At 42.6% G+C, this 22,012-nt stretch overlaps 1 protein-coding gene across 2 annotated transcripts in view; it reads right to left on the reverse strand.

Annotated features, from left to right (window-relative positions):
• The window catches only part of ZDHHC3 (zDHHC palmitoyltransferase 3), a 47,508-nt gene that overhangs the window by 22,271 nt on the left and 3,225 nt on the right, over window positions 1–22,012 (reverse strand). For both annotated transcript variants that reach the window (XM_075921868.2, XM_075921869.2), the window contains exons 2-3: window positions 5,073–5,511; window positions 2,780–2,904 (exon numbers count right to left, since the gene is read on the reverse strand). In XM_075921868.2, the coding sequence (XP_075777983.2) occupies window positions 2,780–2,904; window positions 5,073–5,378 (431 nt within the window). In that variant the 5' untranslated portion in view covers window positions 5,379–5,511. The remainder of the gene's footprint in view (window positions 1–2,779; window positions 2,905–5,072; window positions 5,512–22,012) is intronic.

Consider the following 22,012-nt stretch of genomic DNA (forward strand, 5'->3'; position numbering starts at 1 on the left):
GACACCTGTGTGGGCTACTGTCTCTCCCCCTCCTGCCCTGGCTGCTCCATGTCATCCCTCCAGAGGGAGATGCCTTCCCTCTTCTCTCAGCCCAGTGTCACCCCATGAGTGCTGCAGAGACTAGGTGGCATATATCTACTTCCCAGCTAGTCATGTTCTCAATCATCAAGATCTTGTGGAGCAGCCTGGGGGAAGGGCACCCATTCCTACTGTGGTATGCCCCTAGCTCATAAATGGATCCAAGGGATAATGAAGAGGACCACTTGCTCCCTCGCTATGCCTCCGGGTGCTCCCTGGCTGTGCGAATGGGTGTAGGGAATGAAAGAGGTTTCTCTTACCCGCCTTGTGCTCTCCAGCACTCACATGGGAGCTTATTGATGAAATGCTGCTGGCCCATGCCCTGCTCCCTATCTCGTTCCGCTCACCTCACTTGCCCTCTGCAGAGGTTTGAGGAGTAAGAAATAGTTTTCCTTGGGCCCATAGCCAGAGGTCCAGGGAAGAGGAGAGCCTTTCTAGTAGGGATGTTAAATATCGGTTAATTGAATAGTCAATCAACCTCATGAATTCTTATCGGTTACTCGACTATTCTGTAGTCCCCAGGGGTGAGCCAGTGTGCTCTGGCCCCATTCCTAAGGAGCACCCTGCCACTTCATGCTGCTGCCTCTATCAGCTCCCCTTGCAGACTGGCTGCTTGTTGCCCCACAGAGGCAGCAGCCCCCTGTCCAGAGGGTGTATGTGTCTGAGCTCACAGACCCAGCGCAAGTCGGAGCTGAGCCAGACTGCCTGTCCACCTGGCTCCTAGTACACTTTACATGGAAAGCCACAGCAGGGGTAGGTGCCAGACCTGGTGCAAGCTGGGACTGAGCCAGGATGCTGGTCAGCCTGTGAAAAAATGTACTGAAAAGGGGTGGGGGAGAGAATGCATGTAGTCTATTGCATTAACCTATAAGCTTTTCCTTATTGGTTAAATCAATGACACTATTGCATCCCTAGGTCAAATGTGCCCAAAAAACCCCTAAAAATCTTAGAACATGCTAAAAAGGTCACAAACACTCTAATAATAAATTAACCACATTAAAAATAAAACAAATGCCCCCAATCCTTAAAAACAAGTAAGCTAGAACTCATATAGGACAACTCCCTCAAAAAATAAATGTCCCCCCCAAAAGAACCCACACCTTTATATAAATATAATTGCAACTCAACAAAACCCATAACTCAAATAAAAACTATAGACATAAGCAACTTTACAACAGTTCTCTAGGTTCATCCTGCAAGCCTCAAAACATCAACATCACAATTAACAAAACCTGGAACCCGCACCCTCTCATGTGCAACCTAACAAGCCACTAGGTTGATCCAAATCGCTAATTAGTAAAACAACGTGTATGTATGTGTAAACATATGTTTTTTTAATTTATATTCTCAATAAATGCAACATATTGCCTTTTTCCCTAAAAAAATTCCACGTGTTTCTGATAAACATAACAAAAGCCTGTGTCACACTGGTCATCATAATTGCTGACTGACACATGTACAGAAAACATGTGAGGACTTGTCTATATATGCTTACAATTATGTTCTATAATTCAAAACACATAAGAATGGTCATATTGATTCAAACAATGGACCATGTAGCCCAGTATCCTGTCATTTGACAGTGACTGTCGCATGATGCTTCAGAAGAAATTAACACAATAGGACAATTTATCAAGTGACCCATCCCATCTTTAGTCCCAACTTCTAGCCACCAGAGTTTTAAGGACACCCAAGAGCACAAGGTTACATCCATAACCATCTTGGCTAATAGCCACTGATGGACCTACCCTCCGTGTGCGTGTTCAGCTTACTTAGGCTGTGTAAGGAGAGGGAAGGAGAGCAGCAGCTCCTGATGCTCACCTCACAGCAGAGCCCAGGTGGGCAAGTGACTTGGATGCAGAGAGCTCTGGCATTGCTCCTCACAGCTCTCTCAGACGGTGCAGAGGAAATCTGAGAGAGAGAGGATGTGCAATATCTGTGCACCATCCATTGCTCACACCCATGCAGCATGTGTCTCTGCTAGGAGGAAACAGGGAGAAATCTGGGCACCCCTCACATCGCCCCTGCGAGTTTGTGGTGCTCCCCTGCCAGATAGCAGCATGGTCCTCTGCACTGCCTCACAGTGCTCTCCTGATCAAGACATCCTGGGTAGTCGCCCAGGTGGCCTGCCTACAAGGCTGACCTTAGCTGGGAGTTAAATAGTGTTGTGTTCCAAGGTGAATTAGTAAGCCATGGTGCACTGTTCCTTTGGGAACAGCAGGCCTGGTAATTCTGCAAATGTCCAATGAAGCAAGGGCTGGATACTACTGGGGATTTGTGCAGGACTATGGGGCTGCAGTGTCCTTTTTGCTAACCTGTAAAGAGAGTAAGGGAGTGCTCGTATTGCCAGTAGGTCAAGGAGCTGACCCCAGGCAAAACAAACACAGACACAGTTCCTTTACACGAAGGGCAAATAGCAAGGCGCCACACAATCAGGAAGCCTCAATGTCAAAAGGAATAATTCTGAATATTCTGAGATGTGCCACATTTTATGGTTTTCCTTGAGCATTGGGATTTTCAGTGGAAAATTAAGAAAGATACCCAACTCACATTATCCACCTGGCTCCCATTGAAGCCTAAATACTTTAATCCCCCTGGAAATCCCAGCTACAACAGTACACTGGTCCACCACATGCATGGTTTCTTTTAATCCTGAACCACAGCGTCACATTATCAAATCACAACATGTAAGTGGCTGTACCTGCAGTGATGTGCTCTGTCTGGTTTGATGCTACAGCATTTTGGACACTTATAAACCACCTGTCCTGGCTTCAGCTGTAAACTCTCAATAAACTCTTTTGTGGCATTACCTTTAGGCACAGCACCCTGGAAATAAAAACAAAGATTTCTGTACCACAGCTTTTATCAATAACATCAAGAGACCCAATTCAAGCTCTTGGAAAGGAAGAGAGATGCAAGGTTCCCTAACAAACCACAGAATTTCACAATTTGAACAGGAGAAAGATTCAGAAAGGACATTATCGTAAGGCTGTACTGTAGTACATAAATAATAAGCAGGATGTAATCCTTATCTGTTTACTCAGACTAGTCATCTGACCTTGTGTCACAGAAAACTGGACAAATGCATGTGTCCCCATAAAAGTTATGCAACTGAAAATTTTTGCCTACATTAAATGTTGCAGGCAAACATATTTTGCTTGTGTTCATAAACGTCCTTCCGTTTGTTCTTGGTTTTTAAATGAGAACTTGTAGAGAAATATTAAGTATGCAAATACCACTTTAAAAAAGTCCCAAGGGGAAAATATAAGATTAGTTAATGTTCTGGCACTCACTAGTGCAATTTTTGAAGTCTCCCCTTAAATATGCATCTTTAATATTGCTGAGTTAATGTTGCTGCAAGAGTCTTAACATTCAAAAGACAAGAAATTAAAAATCTCCATTCTTAATATTAACAATTCCACTGCAAAAATGTTAATTAAAAAAGCCTGAGACATACCATATGAATGACTGCTGGGATGGAGACAGAGATATAAACAGGAACTTACATTAAAACAAACCTTGCATTAGGAAAGTAACAATTAATGGAAGAGTTTTTATAGCAACAATGCTTTCTACTACATTTTTGACACTGGACATGCTCTTCCCTGTAATGATTGGCTCTATGCTGTGTAAACACCGCACCAGTTTCCCCACCTCTGTCTCACTGCGCTTATCCTGTCCCCATCACCTCCTTTTATTATCTTTCTGTTTAGCTGATCCCCTCTTAACAAAACCCAAACCAAGAATTCACAAAAAACCTCAACACCCATTAACTCATAAGGCCCCATAAGTAAGTAAATAAATACATACTTTTAGACTGGAAACTGTAGCAAGAACTCTCCTACCCTATGTCTGTACATTGCCTAGCATAAATCTGTTGGTCCCTTGGGTCACTACAGTAATTCCAACAATTAACAATGAAAAAGAAATCCTTCAAAATATGAACTATATGTTAACAGATGCAATGCTGTATCCGTGAATCTGATGATAGAACGTTTCAGTGCCTCCATTATGTCTCAGTTTTATCAAGCAATGGCATTATGAAGTGAACAAGAGTCAATTTCACAGAAAGCAGAAGTGAAACTGCCCAAAACTGGGTCAGTTCCCTGCTGCTGCTATTCCTAAATAAGATGGAAGCTAAGTAATAAATACAGGCATTAGAGTTTTCATGGTGAGGGGTTTCACCCAAGAAGTGCAGCATCTAGACTCTAAAGGTGGAAGAGACAACTTACTCTTTCAGTTGATGGAAGATAGGCTAAGAATTTTAAATTTAATCAATTAGCCAGATATGGAAGACCGAGCCATCAAAGACGTGGGGATAGCACTCTGATAAAAATCACCTTCCTGACAGTTCAGAGATGCAAGGAGAAAGAAGGGTAAGACTGTATTTCTGATCAGGGTAAAGTCCCTAGATACTGCACTACCCATCTTGTGTTTCAAATCTAACCTCCTAAGTGGAAGGCTTAACATTTTAAGGACTCTGGTACATTTTTTAAGCTATGGCAATATGAGCTAATACTATTAGGGAGATTTATGCTAAAACAACCTAGTAGGTATAATCTAATTCAACTAAATCATTAGTGTTAAAAAAGAATCATAACTTTTCCACTATAGGAGTCAATTTAAGTAATTTTTCTCAACACCATTCTGCTGCAGTGACACTAGATGAGACAGACAATTGAAACAAGTTTTTCTAGCTTTCCAGCTTGTCAGGTCATGACAAGCCACAAATATGAGATCTAGTACTGTTTCAAAAAAGGGTAGGAATCTCTCTCTCTCTCTCTCACTCCTACTCCTTTTCACACTAAAGGGAGCTTTTCAGATCAGGCTTTACATTTGGTGTGTCAACCTGATCTAATAGGATGATGAGTTAGCTTACCACAACAACCACCTTACTGATCACAAAATATACAGATGATTTAAATCTGCTATTCACCACTGGCCCAAATTATCCTACATCTAGCAGGAAAGAAAAAAAATGAAAATATACTTACTGGATCTGTTAGCATAGCTCGAAAATGTGAAGCCAAAGCCAAGAAAGCCAATATGTTGAATAATATCCCATTGATCATACTATAAATATAATCTCTTGACGGAACTAACATAACAAGAAGGACTACAAAGTCTGCATAGAAGACAAGCATCCAGGTAACAACAGCACAAGCGATACCACAGCCGTCTCGAATAAACCACATTGTTCCCAAGGAACTATTGCTAGGAGGTGGAACACACTTGTCTGGCTGGAGGTATTCAGGTTTCCTCTCAATATCTCTGAAGCGGTGTATTGGAGTAATCATCATAGGTTACAATGTCCATACTTGCATGTGGAAAAGAATCAAAGAGAGTCTTCTGCTTTACAAACGAAACTCAGAAAACTTCTTGTACATAACGGTAGGAGAAGCATGTAGGAGATTCCAGGCTGCAGAAAAGGAGCTGAAAACCAAAAAGAAAGTCAATAATAAGAAAAAACAAACAAACCATGTTTTAGAGATAATCTAATAGAGAACTTCTTATCCAGAAGGAGACCAAGTGCTTTTTAAACTTTGTCAGAAGACTTAGAAATTATACATAGGAGTCCCCTAACCCACCACTGCAATGCAGGCACTGCTGGGGGAAAAGCTACAACTATTTAAAACGCAGCACAGCAGTTAGGTGGGAGCCAGCAGTAGCAACTGCAGAAGCAGCCAAACCAGGGACTGCATCACTGGGAGAGAAAGAAGTAAAATGGGCCCAGACAGGGCTACTCCTCCCCGGCGTACCCTCAGATGCACAACTGAGATTCCATCATCCCTCAGTCTAAGGGTACCTCCCCTCCACTTCTGGCCTTAGGGAAAACCTGCAGGGGAATAAGCAACCAGAGATTCCAGCAGAAGCAAATGTTTGGGCATTCAGAGAGCTTTGTATAGTTCTGACTGGACTTTCTCTACCCTATGCCTCAGCCCTCTCTATCCCTGTCCTTCACATAGTTTCTGCACCATCAGCCCCTCTGACTCCTCTCAGCACTTTGATATTATCCCCTCTCCCCTTTTTCCTTTCCATTTGTGTTATCCTCTCCTAACTAAACCAACCACAACAATGTAAAACATTGCCCAAAAAGATGTTAGCTACCATGACATTGTTCACTCAGTTTTCATGTCGATGCCCATTTCCTTCATGTGGTGCCTATCATGTGTATTTAGATTGTAAGCTCTTCAAGGCAGGGAGGTACAGTACCTAGCACAATGGGGCTCAATCCCATTGGTCTTTAGGCACTACCATAATAAACTCAACTAATAATAATAAAATAAAAAGTGAGGATCATATCCAACTAAAACAAGAGAGGAATTTACTCTATAGAACTGTTATTCAAACTGAAATCTAACCATGTTCCAACGTTAACAGCTTTAACCACACATAAAAATGCCATGGGATTTTGTATTACCATAAGAGGGCCATTTGTGTCAAAATATAGCTTGTACTGAACAAATTTGCCACCTATGTTTCCACTGTTCATGGTTTCATCTGTTCATGGTGTGCTGCACCATGCTGGCAGTCTGGATACTCTCTTTCGAAAAAGCACAGTTCACGTTCAATAATGCTTTTTTTTTGAAAGAGCAGTTTCGAAAAAAGGCATTATTCCTCGTAAAATGAGGTTTTCCGCGATCGAAAAAACTGCCACGTTCTTTTGATTTACTGTCGAAAGAACACAGCAGCAGTCTAGACGCAGAGGAACTTTTTTCAAAAAAAGGCCACTTTTTTTAAAAAAAACCCTGTAATCTAGACACAGCCTGAGGGAGAATTTATCCAGGAAAGTTTGGTTGATTCTCCTGCAATATTGTGCACAGAAAAGAAAATGCAGTTTGAAAACGTTTCATTGTCAAGGCGAACTGTTGTGAGATGCATAGAAATCTCAGAGAACGTTGAAAAACAAGATCAATAATTTTTCATATTTTGCTCTGGCACTCAGTGAAAGTTGTGATGTCAAAGACACAGCCCAGTTGTTGATTTTTCATTGAAGGCATTACCACAAATTTGGGCTCACAGAAGAACTGGCATCAATGCAATAAATGAAAATTACAACTATTGGAAAAAGTAAATGGCAGCATCTCAAAATTGGGACTGAAGTGGAAGAAACTGGTGAGTGTAACTACTGATGGAAGCCTTAACCTGAAAAGCAAAAATGTTGGATCACTGAAAAGAAAACAAAGCCAAGCGATAGAAATAAACCCAGAGCAGAAAAGTTTTCTACACTGCTTAATTTCAGAACCCTTTTGCAGAGGGCCTCCTGGTGAAAAGTGCAATGTCATGGATACAGTTGCAAAAATGACCAATTTTATTAGAGGAAGAGCATTAAATCACAGGCAATTTGTCTCTCTGACGGAGGAATCAGAGTCAGAGCACAGAGATGTTCAGTACCATACAAGTGTTAGACTGCTTAGTTTGGGAAAAGTTCTGAAAAAGAGTGTGGGATCAGAGAGCAAAGATTGATTGTTTTTTCAAAATGAAAGGAAAAGATGTGGATTTCCCTCAAGTGAACAACGTGAATTGGTTCTCTGATTTTGCATTTCCCAGTGACATTACGGAATACATAAATTAACTGAATTCAAAACTGCAAGGTAATGGGCTTTTTGCTCATTACATGTATTCCCATGTCAAGTCTTTCATGATAAAGTTGCTCCTTTTCTCCCATTAGACTGGGAACAAGCAATTTCCATACTTCCTCACTTTGCAATAGATTGCAATATCTAACAAGAACCTGGAAAGATACACAAAATTGACTGCTTGATTTGCATGTTGAATTTTCGACACTTCATGTCATTTTCTATCACTAAAATCCATGGCTTTGCTCTCCTCCCCTTTCACATATGAAGTGCACAACACTCCTAGGGTATGTCTACACTACAGCACTAATTCGAACTAACTTAATTCGAATTAGTTAATTCGAACTAAGCTAATTCGAACTAGTGCATCTAGACCTAAAAACTAGTTCGAATTAGCATTTTGCTAATTCGAACTAGCATGTCCTCATTGAGTGGACCCTGAACCGAGGTTAAGGATGGCCAGAAGCAGTGCCGGCAGGGCATCAGATTAAGACTTAGAGCATGGAGCTGCTGTCTCAGGCTAGCCGAAAGCTGTGCTTAAAGGGACCCGACCCCCACCCCGGACAGACAGTTCTCAGGGGTTCCCCGCTCACTTGTCTAACTCGATGAGGGACAGCAAAGCAGTCCTGGCTTGGAATGCCCTGAATGTTCACACTCGGCACATCACAGCACTCGGTCATCAGCCCGGCTGCACTTGCCACAGACTGTTATCCGGGGAGGGGGGTCAAACGGGGGGCTGCAGGACAGCTTCCACCCCGAGGAGCCCACAGAGCCACCCCAGTCCTCCCCATCGGGGGCTCGTACCCCATTCCTCCCTCATCCCCTTCCACTTACCCCTCCCTAGCCCCCTTCCTGATGTAAAAAATAAAGGACCCGTGTGTTCAAAAATAGAAACTCTCTTTATTGAACAAAACTCGGGGAGACTGGGAAAAGGAGGTGGGAGAAGGGAAGAGAGAGGGTGGGAGAGGGGAGGGCAACTAAAATGATCAGGGGTTTGGAACAGGTCCCATATGAAGAGAGGCTAAAGAGACTGGGACTTTTCAGCTTAGAAAAGAGGAGACTGAGGGGGGATATGATAGAGGTCTATAAAAGCATGAGTGGTGTGGAGAGGGTGCATAAAGAAAAGTTCTTCAGTAGTTCCCATAATAGAAGGACTAGAGGACACCAAATGAAATGAATGGGTAGCAGGCTTCAAACTAATAACAGACAGTTCTTCTTCACAAAGCAAATAGTCAACCTGTGGAACTCCTTGCTGCAGGAGGCTGTGAAGGCTAGAACTAGAACAGAGTTTAAAAAGAAGTTAGATAAATTCATGGAGGTTGGGTCCATGGAGTGGTATTAGCCAGGGGGTAGAAATGGTGTCCCTGGCCTCTGTTTGTGGAAGGCTGGAGATGGATGGCACGAGACAAATGGCTTGGTCATTGTTTTCGGTCCATCCCCTCCAGGGTCCCTAGTGTTGGCTGCTGTCGGCAGACAGGCTACTGGACTAGATGGACCTTTGGTCTGACCCAGTACGGCCATTCTAAGCTCATGGCTCAGGGTCGGGGGTCTCAGTGGACCACCCTGATTTTCATGCAAACCTGCTCCTGGGTGGCCAGGCTGGCAGCTATCCTGCCCTAGACGGCCACTTTCCTGTGCCTACTGCGGAGGTCATGGATGAGGTCCACAATCTCCGCACTAGGCCAGGTGGGCGCCCGCCTCTTGCGGACCTGGGCAGGCTCCCGGGAGCTGCCAGCCTGGCCCCAGGAAGAGGCGGAGGGCTGGGTGGCAGCGGGTGGTTGGTTCGTGCCGTGCCAGGTGCAGGGTCTGCTGGCTGGGTGCTGGCAGGCTTGCACCTGGCATGGGCACCGTAGCCAGACCGTGCCCCTTTAAGGGCTCCGGGGCCGGGAGGGGGGCAGAGGGGTTTCCCTGGTGATGCCCAGATTGGCCACCAGGGAAAGCTGGGGAGGGCTAGCCTCCCACTAGTTCGAATTAAGTGGCTACACAGCCCTTAATTCGAACTACTTAGTTCGAACTAGGTGTTAGTCCTCGTAGAATGAGGTTTACCTGGTTCGAATTAAGTTCGAACTAGCGGTTTGCCTGTGTAGCGCCTATCAAAGTTAATTCAAACTAACATCTGTTAGTTCGAATTAACTTTGTAGTGTAGACATACCCCTAGTGACTCCAAATTGAGCTTACTGACTTGCAGTGTGATGCCTTACTTATGGAGCAATTCAAATCCATGCCATATCTGCGGTTTTACGCATCTCTCAATTAACAGAACTTTCCAAAGATCAAGGCTCATTTCCAAAAGATGCTTGTACTGTTTGGATCAACTTACATCTTCGAGCAGACATTTTCTGTGATAAAATTCAATACATCAAAGAACAGATCTTTAATCATGTATGACCATCTTGCAGTAGTACTTTGCATTGCAACATCAGAAATGACACCTTACTAAGGCTTACTTCATGCCCCTTATTAATGCCCATTATAGACTTTCTTCTTCACGCTAAGTTGCATTATTTCTTTTACACTTAATTTTAATAATGAGTATAAATTGAATGCAACTCAGATGGGCAATAAGCTAGATGCAGCTTGCCAGGATTAGCCCCTGGCAAGCCGCCGGAGCTTTATTTACCTGCATCTCCGCAGATACGGCCACTTGAGGCTCCCATTGGCTGTGGATCACCATTCTCAACCAACGGGAGCTGCAGGAGGTGGAGTCCCAGTCCATGCACCTAACCCTGGTTAACTGTGTCCGGTCTGTGGGTTGATTATTGCCCACCACTGATGTAACTAAGGGTACGTCTAGACTACCGCGTTTTGTCGACGGAAGTTTTGTCGACAGATACTGTTGACAAAACTTCCATCGACAATTTGCGTCCAGACACATGGAGTTCTGTCGACAAAGCAAGCCGCTTTGTTGACAGAACTCCATAGTCTGGACGCAGTGTTACAGGCAATAACACCTTCTGTCGACAGAGTTCTGTCGACAGAAAGTGTTATGCCTCGTAAAATGAGGTATACCAGCGTCGACAAAACCGCGGAGTTCTGTCGACGTTATGTCGACAGAACTCCGCGGCAGTGTAGACGCTGGTATTGTTTTGTCGACAAAAGTCCACTTTTGTCGACAAAACTAGGTAGTCTAGACACACCCTAAGAGTTTACCATTAGTGTTATTACAAATGTTACAAAATGGTTTATAATATACATTGCCTTCTAAGATAGTCTTTGGATAATGGTGTATTCAGTTAATTGTTATTTAAATTGAATTATTTTGTTGCGTAAAGAACATAGTGAGATCTTTTTCCAATAGATAGTGATGTAATTTCGTTAATAAGAAATGTGCGGTCCCTTACTGCTTACCAAAATTCATAGAGTGGTCTACTGGCAAAAATTTTTGCCCACTCCTCACTTATAAGTTTTCTGAAATCAGAGAATTATATTGTTCTCATCTTGCCTTGGAATTTATGATCCCCTATTCTACCCTCCTGTGTAACATAACCCACAGTATCTCACAGAGACAGAGACTCTGACTTCCTGAAAGATTTGCACATCTATGTAATATTTAAAAATATAAACATGATCTCAGTTATAAGTGTATCATTTCCTTTCACTTCAGTTTTTTTAATTAAAATATTTAAGACACACTAGTTGTGTGTTTCATAGACACTATAAAAATTTAACTGACACTATTTAAAGAAGTAGCAGATATGGTGATGAAGTGACACTTTCAGTACCCAAAGGTATTAAATGAATTATCACATCTTTAGCAGCTAAGAAGGGTGTTTTAGACAGAAAGCATCAGGCTTTAAATAAGTTACAGTCTTAACAAAAATTCACACAAAGAGCAAAAATATGATAGAAATGTAGCCGTGTTAGTCTGGGGTAGCTGAAGCAAAATGCAGGACAATGTAGCACTTTAAAGACTAACAAGATGGTTTATTAGATGATGAGCTTTCGTGGGCCAGACCCACTTCCTCAGATCAAAAATGGAAGAAAATAGTCACAACCATATATACCAAAGGATACAATTTTAAAAAATGAACACATATGAAAAGGACAAATCACATTTCAGAACAGGAGGTTGGTTTTCTTGGGTCTGTCTTGAAGTAGATGGTTTCTAGGTATTCGTCTGGCTCTTTCAATTTGCTTTTTTATTTCTCCAGGTGGGTAGTTGAGGTTTATAAATGCTTGGTAGAGATCCTGAAGCTTCTGGTCTCTGTCAGTGGGATTAGAGCAGATGCGGTTGTATCGAAGGGCTTGGCTATAGACGATGGATCACGTGGGTGTGTTCTGGATGGGAGCTGGAAGCATGTAGGTAACTGTATGAGTCGGTGGGTTTTCTGTAGAGAGTGGTGTCTAATTTTCCATTGTTGATTTGTACTGTGGTGTCCAGGAAGTGGATCTCTCGTGTAGAAGGATCTCTACCAAGCATTTATAAACCTCAACAACCCACCTGGAGAAATAAAAAAGCAAATTGAAAGAGCCAGACGAATACCTAGATACCATCTATTTCAAGACAGACCCAAGAAAACCAACAATAGAACACCACTTGTCATCACCTACAACCCCCAACTTAAACCTGTCCAACACATTATCAATAAACTACAGCCTATACTGGAATAGGATACCATACTCAAAGGGGTTCTGGGAGACAGACCCATAGTCTCCTATAGACACCCACCTAACCTTAAGATGATTCTTACCAACCACCACAGGACATACCACACTAATACCAACCCTGGTACCTTCCCTTGCAACAAACCCCGTTGCCAGCTTTGTCCACATATTCATTCTGCTGATACCATTATTGGACCTAACCAAGCGAGTTATAAGATCAAGAACACATATTCCTGCACATCCAGAAATATAATCTATGCTATCATGTGCCGAAAGAGTCCGTCTGCTATGTACATTGGACAAACATCTCAGACACTTCGCCAAAGGATTAATGCCCACAAAACAGATATCAGACAAGATCACAAAGAAAAAACAGTTTCTTGCCATTTTAACCAGAAAGGACACTCTCTCAATGACTTAACCACCTGCATTCTGCTACAAAGACCTTTTACATCTGCACTTGAAAGGGAATCCTCTGAACTGTCATTCATGTTAAAATTCGACACCCTCCAAAAAGGAATGAACAAACACTCGAACTATCTTACCCATTACCAAGATAGCTTCCCCAATTATCACCTATAATACCATTAACTCACAAACATCCCACTCTCCCCACCTCTAATATCATCAATTCACAGACACTTCCCTTCCTCCCTTCCCCCCCCCCCCCCCCCCCGCATCCCTCTCCTGTTCTGAAATATGATTTGTCCTTTTCATATGTGTTCATTTTTTTTAATTGTATCCTTTGGTATATATGGTTGTGACAATTTTCTTCCACTATTTGATCTGAGGAAGTGGGTCTGGCCCACGAAAGCTCATCATCTAATAAACCATCTTGTTAGTCTTTAAAGTGCTACATTGTCCTGCATTTTGCTTCAGCAAAAATATATCTTTTTAAATCTACTGGAAACAATTACTATTTAGGAATCTGAATTTGCCATTTTAACTGAGAGCTACAGTAATTTTACCAGTGAAAGTCAAATTAATCTTTCCAAATAAAGGTATCTTTTGTGATAGAAATGGCTAAGAAGGTTTATTTGTACTTGTAATTGTGAAAGGGTGCTTTTACTGCTAGGGATGTCAAATTGCATTTATTTATGTAAATGTGTATGCATTGTAATTTTCAGCAGATACATGTTTACACATGAGGGACAAGGGAAAGCAGGAGCCAGTGCTCATGGGGAGCCCACTTTTAAAAGTTACCTTTCCACACGCACTGGTTCCCACCTCCTCTCCTCTCCCCTTCCCCGCCCTCTCCAGGCTGTGTGTTACTGAGACAGTTAACCTATGAGCCCAGGCTCCTCAGTTAACCATGTACTTGACTACATGTTCACATCCTTACTTGCTTCACCAGTTTTATGCAACACAAACCTCCTCCTTATCTAAGATGCACGTGCCAAAATTGCCTGAATGAATTCTGCCAGGAATACTTATAAAGAAATGGAAAACTTCAATGGTTTTCTTGTTGCTTTTGTTAAGACTGAAGAGATCTAGTTGATCAACAAGAAGAGAACTCATTGTCCTGGTTTACACTGAGAATTTTTAGCAAATTGGCCACATTTGGTCTAGCCCGTAGGTGCTTCGCTAGTGCCAGCAACATGGAAACAATGCTATTGACTGGAGATAGATATATTTCAAAAGACCAGATGACTAATTGGAAAAGTTGTTTGGATTACACTAACATTTCCATCATTTCTACCACTAGTGGAGCTGCACCTGAGGCATGTTAACATTTTGGAGGTTTTCTTAAAGTCTAGTATAAAAACAATTTAGTGGACAGAAAAGCAATGCTATACCATGTTTAGGAACACTAATTTAGCTTAGGGTACCTATAAAAGTTCAAACAACCGTGCTGCAAACTGCCATAATTTTTATCCTGAGTCACATCATAATTCTTCTTACAGCTACAGCTCGTGGAGCCAATATAGCATAATTGGGTCATACCCATGGGTCAAAAAACTGTGCTTATGTGGTTACTTTTGCAATTTATATGGGGTGATAGCTAACAGCTTTATGAAAGCCAACTCTTTTTGGCCAATACATCAGAGGCTACAATTTTATTTCTTTGATTTGAAGCGTCTGGTTTTGGGTGGAGGTTTAACTAGAGTTGTATATTCCTGAAGAAAACAGTTGAGCAATGATATGAATATGTAAAGGGAGGGGAACTTTTCCCTGAGGAGTAGGGGGAGGTCGAAATCAGCCAGCTTCAAAGGCAACCTTGGTTCGTCTGTGAGGCTGAAAATCAGGTCTGGAGCCTCAGTTCTGACAGTACCTAACAGGCAATGAGGAGATATGGTTGTTTAGAGACACACTGAGCCTGATTCTTCCTTCATTTACAGTGCTGACTTTACCTTTCTTTGTTAGATTCTTCCTGAACAAAGCAAGGTGGAAATGCCCTTAACAGATGAGGATGGGGTTACTGCTCTAAACAATGCCAAATAGCATACATTGAATTTTTCTGTAAAATAGCTTCTAATAAAGGAAATAAATTGATGTTTCAAGAAACAGCTTCTAATGAAAGTGAAATCTATATAATTTCTGTATGAATTTATAACAAAAACTGTTACCATTTTCTCTGAGAAATAACGTGCCATATACAAATCTTTTTGTTACCAAGGACAGAAAACATCTCCCCTATATTTAACAAACCATGGGCCTCATTTTCTTTTTACTTACAATGATGTATCTCCTCCACTCAATGGAGTTACATCATTGTAAGTAAAAGGAGAATGAAGCCCATGGTTTATCAGATAAAGGATATAATATTTTCTGTCACTAATAACAAAGATTTGTTTGTGGTGCACTATATCTCAGGGAAAATGGTGACAGTTTTTGTTTGAAATCTATATAATTTCTGTATGAGTTTATCGTTCATTAGAAGCTATTTCATGGAAAAATCAATTTATTTCTTCTACTAGAAGTTATTTTACAGAAAAAAAGTCAATGTATAGTATTTGACATTGTTTAGAATACTAACCAAATCTTCATCTGTGAAGGGCATCTCCACCTTGCTTTGTTCAGGAAGAATCTAACAAAGAAAGGTGAAGTCAATCCTGGGCTACCTGTCTCATGTAAGGATATATTGGGTCAGGATGAACCACATCTGGTAGCAGGAGGCTGGACATAAAAAAAGATTACAAGCTTGATGGGCTTTTGATTAGGTATGTGAACAGATCTACAGCTGTTTTGGAACATTCAATAACATTTAAAAAAACCCGACATGCAACACATTTTAACTGCCACCAGAACTAGAGTCAGATATTCTCTTGTTTCTTCAGACCTTTCTAAGTCCACATCAGCTACTCAAGAACTGAGTAGCTGATGCACAGAGATACAATACTTGAAAATATAAACACAAAAGAGTTGATGACCAAAACAGGGAACAGGAACATCATGCTTTCTGCTTCTAACAATAAAGCTTTATAAGATGATATTTCTCCTGTCCAACACTTGTCTTTTAGACCAGCTTTGCTGTTTGGCTGCTGGCTCAGGACTTATGTCAAGTTCCAGACATCAGACCATTGTAATTAACAACATTCCTCCACTCCACCTTTGTACAATCATCATGAAAAAGCCTGCATGTGACCAATAGGGTTTTCAATCTTCATTTTGGAAAATATAATGCTGTAAGGTTCACGTTACAGTGAGAACTACAGTAGTAAATTTTTAGTGATGATCATAAATAAGAAGATGGAACTACAATTAAAATTTCAAATACTGTCTAAGATTAGATCTGTTAAGGGTAGAAAAGGCACTAAGTTTAAAGACTGGCTTAGAGAGAAAACTGTACATTGGTTAGGGTTCTAACCAGGGACTTGGAAAACCAAGGCTCAGTTCCCTAGTCTGCCATAAACTTTCTGTGTGACCTTGGAAATGTTACTTACTGTTTTCAGACCTCAATTCCACATCTGTAAAATGGGAATAAAATTTACCTCACAGGGATTTTGTGAGGACAAATATATTAAAGACACTCATAATAAAGCAATGGAAGTCATAAGTATCTAAAATAGATGCATCATGCACATTTAAAAAAAAAAATCTCTAAACAGTTTTTAGGAATACCCTCTCACTATTTCATTATCTCTATTCAAAGAATGAAACAGTTATGAAAATTATTTCCTAGCAACGGGGCATGTTTGAGTATATCAAGTTGGACTGTGAGAATCTACTTTCCATTAGAAAGCCACAGAAAAACCTAGTATCTTTGAAGTTGTAAGGTAAATTTTACAGATTAATCCCCAAATTTATTTAAAAAGCATCTCTAAACTAGAATTTCTTTACTGTATTTCAAGCCTGGTACTGTATTTCTTGTTCTGTTTGCTGAGACTAATTGGCAAGAATAAGTGACCCCGTGCTCAGTTTAATGTTTCTTTACATATCTGTATAGCTTAATATTTGTTGCTATCCTCTGAACTAGGGATGTAAACTCCTATGTAATTGGTTAACTGGCTAAACGTGATGTTTAACAGATTAATCAATGAAAGGGCAGGTAGGAGGGTCACTACAGCCCAGCTAGGCTGGAGTGGTCCTTGCATGCTCACTGCAGCTGGGATAGTGCAGCCTCTGCTTGTGATGTGCCCAGGCTGCCACAGACAGGGGCTGCTCTGGCCATGCTGAAGAAGTCCCCTGCTCAAGGCGAGCAGGGAGGTCCTCCAGCTTCATTGATCAACTGGAACTCATAAGCATCACCTGTTAAGGATGATGCTTCCCAGTTAACCTTTCACATCCCTACTCTGAAAAGTGTAGTGCTCAAATATGAACACAGAACTTCAAGTGAGGTTTAACCTATATGGAGTACACCAGAGTAAGCTACTTAGCATGTTATATTTCACCTTAGCAATATGAATATCACAGTCAGGGTTTTTTTGCAAAAGCTTCATATTGCTAGCTCTCTCAATTTATCACCCATTGTAACAACTTGATCCTCTTCTCTCTGGCATTGTACTGCTACCTTCCCATTATTTCTTCATTCTATATTTGCACATTTGATTGTCTTTTCTTTGCAGGCACATCTTTATTTTACTTTTACAGAATTTCACGGTACTGATTTCAGCCTACGCGTCTTACTTCTGAAGACCTCTTCCCCTCAGCACTATCTGTAAGACTACCATGCTCCACATATACTCCTCCTCCAAGTCACAAATGAAAATACTGACAAGTGCCTCACAGTACCCCCATTCAACATTCCTCCATTCATCTGAATGAAGCATTTACACAATTCCTGTGTCTCTAGTCTACTCCTCAACACTGCAATATCTGGAAGATTTTATAGAGGCTTCAGCTATCCCAAAAGCTGAGAAAGCAAATATTCTGACTGGTTACCTAAAAAGAGCATTCTCAACTTTACCAGGCCACTGTACTCCTTTCTTGCATCTTTCTCTTGTGTAGGCCTAAATTGCAGCTCACTTAAAAGCTACTTGCTTACAAAATTAGACAAACACACAAAAGCGTCAAAGCACACTATTACTGAAAATTTGCTTATTCTTATTTATTTTTATCCACAATTATAAAATAAATCAATTGGAATATAAATATTTTCTACTTATACGTCAGTGTATACAGTAAAACTCCAATTGTCCGGCATCCAGTGGTCCGGCACTCGTGATAGTCCGGCACCAACTGGAACCCGGAAGTGCTCCGGCCAGCCGGACAATTGGAGCTGCTCTGCCTCCAGCTTCCCTAAGTCCGCTGCTGCTGAAACTGACCAGTGGCGGACTTGGGGAAGCCGGGGGAAGAGCAACTGGAGTGCTCCCAGGTTGGTCCCGCAGCGTCGCTCAGATGAGGGGCGGCACTACGGGACCAACCCAGCAGCACCTTAGCTGCTCTGCCCCCAGCTTCTCCAAGTCAGCCGCTGCTGAAACTGACTAGCGGCTGACTTGCGGAAGCCGGGGGCAGAGCAGCTGGGGTGATGCCAGGTTGGTCCCGCAGCACTGCCCTCTCCCTCTCCCACGCTGCGCAGTTCCCCGACAACCCCCCCCCCCCCCCAACTCCTCATAGACCCCCTTCCGGTACTCCCTCATATTTGACAATTCGGCACCCCCTGGGTCCTAAAGGTGCCGGATTATTGGAAGTTTACTGTAGTAGATAGAACAGTACAGGTTATACCTCCAAAATCCAGCACACTCTAGTCTGGCAACATCCTGGACTACAGATGCTCCTGGACCAGAAAGCCCAGAAGCCTAAGGGCAGGATGGCCAGCCAGCAGGGTATCAGGGTTGCAGCCTGGCTGGCAGCAGCATGGGGCTCCAGTCCTGGTCCTGCAGCAGCCTCTTGCAGCCCGTGGAAGCGCAGGGCTGAGGCCAGAGCCCTATAGCAGCAAGAGCCAGAGTCCCCACATTAACCCCCAGGGCTACGTCTACACTGGCCCCTTTTCCGGAAGGGGCATGTAAATTTCACTAGTCGTCGTAGGGAAATGCGCGGGGGATTTAAATATCCCCCGCGGCATTTAAATAAAAATGTCCGCCGCTTTTTTCCGGCTTTTAAAAAAGTAAGAATAAGAGCCTCCGGAAAAGGGCACTTTTTCCGGAGGATCGGGGCCAGTCTAGACGCTCTTTTCCGGCTTTTTTAAAAGCCGGAAAAAAGCGGCGGACATTTTTATTTAAATGCCGCGGGGGATATTTAAATCCCCCGCGCATTTCCCTACGACGACTAGTGAAATTTACATGCCCCTTCCGGAAAAGGGGCCAGTGTAGACGTAGCCCAGGAGTTCAGGGTCAGAGCCTTGCAGCTTCCCCTGGCTGTGCGGGGCTGGGACTGGAGCTACTGCTGGGCTCCAGCCCCATAGCTGCTCCTGGCTGTGCAGGATAGGAGCCCCAGCTCTGCAGCCACTCCTGGCTGAGCAGGACTGGAGCCCTGTGGCAGGAGCTGGAGCCTGTGCTGCCCCGTGAGTCAGCAGTAGCTGCGCCAGGTTGGGTGACAAAATGGCAAATCAAATTTAATGTTGATAAATGTAAAGTAATGCACACTGGAAAAAATAATCCCCACTATACATACACTATGATGGGGACTAATTTGGCTACAATTACTCAAGAGAGATCTTGGAGTCATTGTGGATAGTTCTCTGAAAACATCCACTCAGTGTGCAGCGGCAGTCAAAAAAGCAAACAGCATGTTAGGAGTCATTAAAAAAGGAATAGAGAATAAGATAGAAAATATCTTATTGCATCTATATAAAACCATGGTACACCCACATCTTGAAGACTGTGTACAGATGTGGTAGTCTCATCTCAAAAAAGATATATTGGCATTGGTAAAGGTTCAGAAAAGGGCAACAAAAATTATTAGGGGTTTGGAACGGGTCCCATATGAAGAGAGATTAAAAAGACTTGGACTTTTCAGCTTAGAAAAGAGGAGACTAAGGGGGGATATGATAGAGGTCTATAAAATCATGACTGGTGTGGAAAAAGTGAGTAAGGAAAAGTTATTTACTTGTTCCCACAATAAAAGAACTAGGGGTCACCAAATGAAATCAATAGGCAGCAGATTTAAAGGAAGTTTTTCTTCACTCAGTGCACAGTCAATCTATGGAACTCCTTGCCAGAGAATGTGGTGAAGGTTAGAACTTTAACAGGTTCAAAAAAGAGCTAGATAGATTCATGGAGGTTAGGTCCATCAATGGCTATTAGCCAGAATGAGTAGGAATGGTGTCTCTAGCCTCTGTTTCTCTGGAGGTGGGTGACAGGAGAGGGATCACAGGAGGATTACCTGTTGTGATCCCTCCCCTGGGGCATCTGGTATTGGCCACTGTCAGCAGACAGGATACTGGGCTAGATGGACCTTTCGTCTGACCCAGTATGGCCGTTCTTATGCAGGAGAGGGGGAGGCAGGATTGCCTGATCGGGCAGCCTGCTAGCAGCAGATGATGAGCTTGGGGGTTGGTGGCAGAAGGACTCCTCGAATCCGATAAATTATCTTTTCTCCTAATGATGAAAAGGACCAGGGAGGTCCAACCTTTATAATCAAGTCGTTGACTAAAATTTCTTACAGACTGTACTGACTTTGCGGGTGCTTTTTATGTAGTATGTTGTAAAACTAAGCCACTATCCAAATGAGTTCAGTATTTCCTGGAAGACCTTTATACCCCCCCATGATTACCCATACACCTGGTTGAGAAACACTGATGTGCTGGATGATTTATAAGGGGTTGCTGATAAAACTTACTTCACTGCAATATCAATGAGAGGGCAAATGATGTTCTGTTTCCTGAGCTCATGCACCCTGGAATACATTCAACTAATTACAAGACAGTTTAATTTCTCATCTTCTCTGAAATTATCTTTAAATTTGAGATTAGTCTGATCTAGAGCACAAAACAAAGAGAATCCATGAGCTATCATTAGTCACACCTGGACTACTTTAACAGATCACCTTGAAGAGCAAAATTTTCATATTGTGCCCATTTCAACAGAATAATCAAGATGTGATACTTCTTTCACAACTGAGGGCAGGAAAGTAGTATTCTGAGATGTAATAATATTCTAATTACACTAAGGCCAGCTCTACGCTACTGACCTATAGAATCATAGAACTGGAAGAGACCTCAAATCATAGAATACTAGAATTGGAAGGGACCTCAAGAGGTCATCGAGTCCAGTCCCATGTCCTCACGACAGGGCAAAGCACCATCTAGACTAAGGATGTTAACTAGCAGTTAATTGACTAGTCAAGTAGTCGATGGAATTTCTATTGACTACTCAACTATTCGATAAGCATATCCTCATTCCTCCTTTGAAATGAACAAAGGAGCTCTTCTACATTTCAAAGGAAAAATGTGGAACTCCCTGTGCACCCTGGGGCCAACGGGAAGTTCCGCTGACTCCGGGCTGCATGCGGATGCCAGCTTTGAAATGCACAAGAGTCCCCAGTGGGGGCTCTTGTGCATTTCTAAGTGGCAGTGCAGCATGGAGCCCGGGGTCAGCAGGGAACTCCGAGTTCCTGGCTGACCCCAGGGTTCCATGCTACACTGATGCTTTGAAATGCCACATGGAGCCAGGGTCAGCTGGGGACTCGCCAGCTGTTCCCGGGCTCCAGAGCGGCATTTCTGCAGAACCCAGGATTGCTAGGGAGTCCCCAGCTGACCCCAGGCTCCACGCGTGCAGTGCCGCACAGCTGATCCTGGGTTCAGCTGTGCAGCACTGTTGCTTTCAAGATAGAGGCAGCAGGGGGCGGGGAGAGTAAATTGACTAGTTCACTGACTACCTGATAAGTATTTGCTTATCGGATAGTCGACTAGTCTTTTAGATCCCTAGTCTAGACCATGCCTGATAGATGTCTATCTAACCTACTCTTAAATATCTCCAGAGATGGAGATTCCACAACCTCCCTAGGCAATTTATTCCAGTGTTTAACCACCCTGACAGTTAAGAAGTTTTCCCTAATGTCCAACCTAAACCTCCCTTGCTGCAGTTTAAGCCCATTGCTTTTTGTCCTGTCATCAGAGGCCAAAGAGAACAATTTTTCACCCTCCTCCTTGTGACACCCTTTTAGATACCTGAAAATGGCTATCATGTCCTCCCTCAGTCTTCTCTTTTCTAAACTAAACAAGCACTAACCTTTCAGTCTTCCCTCATAGCTCATGTTCTCTAGACCTTTAATCATTCTTGTTGCTCTTCTCTTGACCCTCTCCAATTTCTCCACATCTTTCTTGAAATGTGGTGCCCAGAAGTGAACACAATACTCCAATTGAGGCCTAATCAGCACAGAGTAGAGCAGAATAGCTTCTCTGTCTTGTTCACAACACTCCTGTTAAT

Source organism: Pelodiscus sinensis, chromosome 2, assembly GCF_052426305.1.
Source record: "Pelodiscus sinensis isolate ZL-2025 chromosome 2, ASM5242630v1, whole genome shotgun sequence".
Classification (NCBI taxonomy): domain Eukaryota; kingdom Metazoa; phylum Chordata; order Testudines; family Trionychidae; genus Pelodiscus; species Pelodiscus sinensis.